This window comes from Gracilinanus agilis, unplaced genomic scaffold, assembly GCF_016433145.1.
Source record: "Gracilinanus agilis isolate LMUSP501 unplaced genomic scaffold, AgileGrace unplaced_scaffold53230, whole genome shotgun sequence".
Taxonomy (NCBI): Eukaryota; Metazoa; Chordata; class Mammalia; order Didelphimorphia; family Didelphidae; genus Gracilinanus; species Gracilinanus agilis.
The window spans coordinates 1-6,172 of NW_025388278.1; the positions used below are offsets into that span (position 1 = coordinate 1).

General features: G+C 50.8%; 1 protein-coding gene across 1 annotated transcript; it reads right to left on the reverse strand.

Annotated features, from left to right (window-relative positions):
- Positions 1-768: 768 nt before the first annotated feature.
- Positions 769-5,480, reverse strand: LOC123255849 (rootletin-like; the record flags this gene model as incomplete). The annotated part of the gene is made up of 5 exons (XM_044684574.1): positions 769-900; positions 1,385-1,543; positions 2,192-2,341; positions 2,892-3,116; positions 5,180-5,480. Coding segments are annotated over 5 exons (967 nt in total), but the record flags the coding sequence as incomplete, so codon positions are not given.
- Between the last annotated feature and the right edge of the window lie 692 nt (positions 5,481-6,172).

Genomic DNA, 6,172 nt, shown 5'->3' on the forward strand with positions numbered 1-6,172 from the left:
GAGAGAGAGAGGGAGAGACTGAGAGAGAAGGAGAATGACGGGGGTGGGGATGGAGAGAGACAGAGAGAGAGAGTGGGTGAGTTATGGGTAGCTAGGTGATGTGATATGTCAGGCCTGGTCAGACACTTACTAACTGGGTGACCCTGGGCAATTCACTTCATCTGTTGGCCTCAGTTTCCTCATCTGTCAAATGGGCCAGAGAAGGAAATAACAAACCACTCCAGGATCTTTGCCAAGAAAACCCCAGATGAGAAGACACGACTGAAACAACTGAACAACACACATGCAGAGTGTTTTTACATGTGTGTATGCATGTTTGTGTGTATTATAAATGCACACATCCATATCCATACATAGTTGCCTACACAGATAATCGCACACACATATGTGTAGTTTTATGCATGTATGTAGATAGTCTGTAGTTAGACACATGTTGGCTCCCCCATCAGAACAGAAGCTCTCTGGGGCCAGGGGACGTTTTTGCCTTTCTTTGAATTCCAGATCTTAGCTGAATGTCCGGAACACAGAAACCCTGAATAAATACTTGTAGATTGCCTGACTGACCAATTGAGGCCACGGGCGAGATTGGGTGCTGGCCACGGGTCAGCTGGGCCAGAAGGTTCCAGCCACGCACCCCCAGAGCTCTCCCCCACGGCCCCCCTCTGCCCAGGCCTCCTTCAGGGGCCTCCTGGGTCAGACTGTGCCATCTACCAGGAAGAAGTGAGCATGGCTTGGACTCCAGAGTAGAAGGAAGGAGATGGCCCCCACCTCCAGCTGATGGATCTGCTTCTGGGCCTCTGTGAGCTCCTGCTCGGCCCCGGTGAGCGAGCGGTCCAAGAGGCCCTTCTCATGATTCAGCCGAATGGAGTCCTCGTGGCTACGCAGCTTCTCACGCTCCACCTGCCGGGAAATCCACACCTGTGGGCTGGAAAGGCCCTCGGAAGGCCGGTCCCCCAGCCCCAGGCTGCTGCGGGAAGCCCCTGCTCCAGCTCCTGGGGCCTTGGAAAGTTCTGGATCCAAGCCCCACCCCATCTCCTGCAAGCTGTCATCCTCCATCACCAGTAAGGGCTAAACAATAGGGGGGGGTCAAGTGACTTTGCCAGGAAATAATGAACAGTTAGGAAATAAATGAGGCTAGATTTGAACTCAGGACATCCCATCTCTAGACCTGGCTCTCAATCCACTGAGCCACCCAGCTGCCCCCTTGATTGTTTCATTCTTTATGTGTATCCCCAGGCTCTAGAGCAGTGCCTGGGACAAAGGAGGCCATTAATAAACTCTTTGGGGTTGTTTGTTTGTTTGATTCTTAGCTTTAAGCTGCCCAGAGACAGGGAACTCACTACCATTCAGGGCAGAAGAGGTCAAGGAGTCTTTTTTTGATCACCTTATCTAGAGTCCTCTTGAGGGCAGCCCGGTCCTTCTCTAGGCGCAGAGCCTCCCGCTCGGCCTCCCGCTTCTCACCCTCCAGCTGGGCCAGGGACTTCTGCAAGCCGGTCAGGCGCTCCTGCAGCTGCTGCTTCTCCTCCTTCATCTTCTGCAGGCCCTGTGGGTAGTGATCTCACTGTCCTGCTGCTGGCCGAGCAGCACGGACACAAACCAGGGGAGAGGAAGCAGGGTAAGTCGGGGACCTCGGCTCCCTCCGGAGCGGGCCAGGCCAGGGCAGGGTATGAGGGAGAAGTGGAGGCTCTGGGGTGGGGTGGGAGTGTGAGAGAGCTCCACGAGCCGGGAGCCGGGAAGAGGACCGAAGCCCCCGCGAAGGGCCAGGGGCTAATTCTGTAAAAAATAAAATTAATATAGAATAATAACTTTAAAATATTGTGGTTATTGTGTTATTGGAATGTGTTATTGGGAATTTGGGGGTCTTTGAACTGCATTTCCCATGAGCCCACTGGCTTCCTGTTCTTACGTGCTGACGTAGACAGGGTATAAAATTGAGGGGTCTGGCCTGGTTCTTTCCTCTTTGCTTCCTATCGAGGCAGGGAACAGCCTAAGCTAGCAGGGCACGTGGCTTTATTTTCTAGTGATTACTAAAAATCTTACAAAAACCATAATATTTTAAAAGTTACTATTATACATTAATTTTATTTTTTACAATTCAGTGCCTGCGGCACGGAGAGAGGGGGCGGCGAGGAAGGCCCAGCCTCAGGCAGCACAGCCCCTGCCATCCAGCCCCTGCCCCGGACCCCCTCACCTCCTGCAGCTGCTGGAGCTGGCCTTCCAGGTCGGTTTTCTGGAGCTCCAGCTCCGTCCGCTCACTGCGCAGGGTCTGCACCTGGTCCCCCAGGGAGCTGCTCCGCTTCTTGGCCTCTGTCACGGCCTGGCGGGCAGCATCTAAGCGCTCCTGGGAGGGGAGGAGGCACGATGGGGCCCAGACTGCAGGGAGGCCGAGGAGCCGGCCCCAGGGCGCCCTCGCTCTGCCAGAGAGCGCCGCAGAACATTCCAGACTGGGTGGCCCAAGTGGGCCCCAGACCCCGGGATCCCCAGCCCAGGGTGCCTCTCTGCATCATCATTTGCTCAAGCTTTTAGCCCATCTCCAGCCGCAGCTCTCTGGCCTTTTCCAGCTGATTTCTCACCTAGAACTTCATGGCCTGCTCTCCTTGGCCACTTCATTCACTCAGAACCTCCCCAATCTGTTGTCTTCCGCAGTCTTTTACTTAGAACCTTCCCATGTGTTCCCATTGGCTGCTTCTCTAACCTAGAACCCTATGACATACTCCCACTGGTTGGTCCACTGCTCTAGAACCTCGAGTCTACTGTCAGCCATTCATTGAATTCCTGACCTGGCACAGCCTCGCCTCTTCCCACAGGCTGGCTCTCTTACCCAGAGCCTCATGGTCGGCTCCCATTGGCCAGGCTCATTCACCCCGTACACCGGGCCCGTTTCAGCTCACCTGGAGGACCCTGCGGTCATGTTCGCTGGCCGTCAGGGACTTCTGGAGATTCACGATCTTGTCCTGAGCCAAGGTCACGGCGCAGTTGTTCCCCGCCAGGGAGGCCGACAGGCTCTGAAGCTTCTCTTTGAGGGCCGTCTCGTTGTCTTCCGCCTTGGACAATGCTATGTTTAGCCGATCCACGGTCAACTGCAGGGATCCGGCCTTCAGCTCGCTGTCTGCCAGCTGTGGGGAGGAAGGGAGTTAAGAGCCATCAATTATACCAAAAGCTCCAGGAGGGGCTGTTTGGTGGCTCCGTAGATAGAAAGCCAGACCTAGAAAAAGATCCTGGGTTCAAATCTGGCCTCAGATACTTCCTAGGTCCTGGGCAAGTCCTGTGTATTATTAGAGCTTTCCTCATTTTCCTTACAGAGAAAAAGGCCAATAAACAAAGCAGAATAGATGCTTGGCAAATACTGGGTGACAGAGAGTGTGGCAGGGAACAGGGTCTGGGGGCCTGGAGAAGGGGCAGGTTTGGGGATGAGGGGAGTGAATACGGAACAGAGAAATCTGTACTTCATGGCATGTACAGCAACTCCCCTTGGTTTTCAGACTTGAAGAGACCTTACAGATGATCAGCTTCAATGTCCTCATTTTATAACGAGAAAATTGTGACCCAGAGATGAGAGGAGACTGATTTGTCTGGGATCACACAGGAAAATCAGGAATCTAACCCAGTTAGTTCTTCTGATTCCAAATCTAATAGGAAGGGAAAGGGACAGGGAGGGGAGGAATCCTGAGAAACTGGAATCATTCTGGAAATCCCAAAGGGGCACCTTCCTGGGAGAGCCTGAGCTCCCACACAGCCAGAATTCTCCAGCTCTAACCCTCTTTTAGGGATCTTGATTCTGCCTCAGTTGTCCAGAATGGGTACAAACAGGAAAGGACAGGGAAAGGATGAGAGGTATAAGCAGACGAGGTAAGACTAGCTGTAACATGTGAAGATGGAATTAACCCTCCCCTGCCCATTTTTAGATTTAATCAACAGAAGCGTATACACCCCACTTACCCTTAAGGATGGGGAGGTCTGTGACCCACATGTGAGATAGTGGGTAATGATTCAGTATCGACTGACTGCCTCCTGGGCAGTCCTAAGCAAAGCTAAAAGCTGCAATTAGTCCATGTAAAGTGGAAGAAAGGCACAGGAAGTGACAAAAGGGAGAGTCTTTAAAAGTGGCAAGAACTTCCTGTGACCAGATCTTTTGCCTTCAAACTTGACCTTGAAGGAGCTCCAGCTTGGGACCTCTTCGATTTTTCCCTTAGAACTACAATGAGGTTCTAGTGAAAAAAAAAAAAAAAAAAAACTGACTCCCTTTCCTGGCTTTTTCTGAGAGGTATTAGCCTTCGGAGAGGCCTCTCATCCTGGAGGAAGCCTGGTGGCTAAAACCCTTGTTTAATCTACCTCTGGGCCCTCTTTGCTGGGGCCTCTGAAGCCCATTCTGGTTTGGACCAGGCCAGAATAAATACCTGGCCGGAGTAAATACCTACTCTCTCTCTGATTTCCTTACTTTCACTCTTTCTCCTTTTGTAAATAAACTACCATAAAAAGTAATTTTAGTTGAGTAGTAATTTCTGGTGACCACATTTCTTATATATTTAGTCCAACCTTTTTTATTTTAATCCTTTACAATTCTAAGCTCTAACATTCTCTGTTCTAAGGTTCATTTAACCTCTTTGTCTCATTACTTCACCTCTGTTTGCCTCAGTTTACTACACTGTAAAATGAGGATAATAACAGTATCCACCTGTTTTTTGACGTGGAGATCAATGAGACCCTATCTGTAAAGTGCTTACTTAGCTCAATGCCTGGCACATGGTAGGTGCTCTGTAAACATTTATTCCCTTCCTTTCCTCTCTTCCCCTTAAGTTCTAACATTCTGTGTTCTAAGATCTCTCCAAGCTCTGACATTCTCTGTTCTAAGGTCTCTCCCAGCCCTGATATTCTGTGTTCTAAGACTCTTCCCAGCTCTGACATTCCCTGTTCTAAGGTCTCTCTCAGCTCTCACATTCTGGGTTCTAAGATTTCTATCAGCTCTGACATTCTCTGTTCTAAGGTCTCTCTCAGCTCTCACATTCTGGGTTCTAAGATTTCTATCAGCTCTGACATTCCCTGTTCTAAGTTCTTTCCCAGCTTTGACATTCTGTGTCCTAAGGGGTCTCCCAGTTCTGAGATTTTTGGTTCTAAGGAGAGGGGGTACTAGAAGGAAGACAATGAGGCTTGAAAGGGCAGACATAGGGGAGATCCTCACCTGTCTCTGCAGGTTCTCTGCCCGCTCTCGGAGGGCCTGGGCCTGGGCCTCTCGGTCCCCCAGCCCCAGGCGGCTGCGCTGCAGCTCACCCTCCAAGGAGTGCCGGAGCAGCTCCAGCTTGGTGGCCCGGCTCTCAGAAGCATCCAGGATCTCCTTCAGCCTCCGCTTGTCACTCTCCAGCTTGGCTTCATTAGCCTTCATCTTGTTGATCTTCTCCTGTGAGGGTAAGAGCCTCAGGTTCTGCTCCCCAGCCCCCTGGCCTGGGCAGGCCTCCCCTTCTTCTGCTACCAGCTGTTGGCAGCTAGAGGTGCAGTGGATAGAATGTGGGACCCAGAGACAAGAAGATCTGAATTCAAATTCAGACTCAGAGGTTTACTGTGTGACAAGTCATATCAATCCATTGGCTTCAGTTTCAAAATGGGGATAATAAGAGCCCAGGGTTGCTGTGAGGATCAACTGAAATATTTGTAAAGCACTCAGTACCTAGAAAGCACTTCATGAATTTTTATTCCCTTCCCCACACCAGGTCCCTCTCTCTGTCACTCCTGGGTTCTGTTCTGGTAATCACCCTTCAGAAAGGGGGTGGTAACTCCATGTCTGACTTAGAAAGTCACTTTCCCATTGGGGGTCTCAGTTTTCTCATTCATAAAATGAAGCAGTGGGACTAAATTATTTCAGAGCTCTCCCCTTCCTGAGGCTTTGACATCATGGGTTCTAAGGTCTTTCCTAGTTCTGACATTCTCTGTTCTAAGGTCTCTCCCAGCTCTGACATTCTCTGTTCTAAGGTCTCTCTCAGCTCTGACATTCTCTGTTCTAAGGACTCTCCCAGCTCTGACATTCTCTGTTCTAAGGTCTCTCCCAGCTCTGACATTCTCTGTTCTAAGGNGCTCTGACATTCTCTGTTCTAAGGTCTCTCCCAGCTCTGACATTCTCTGTTCTAAGGGCCCTCCCAGCTCTGACATTCTCTGTTCTAAGGGCTCTCCCAGCTCTGAC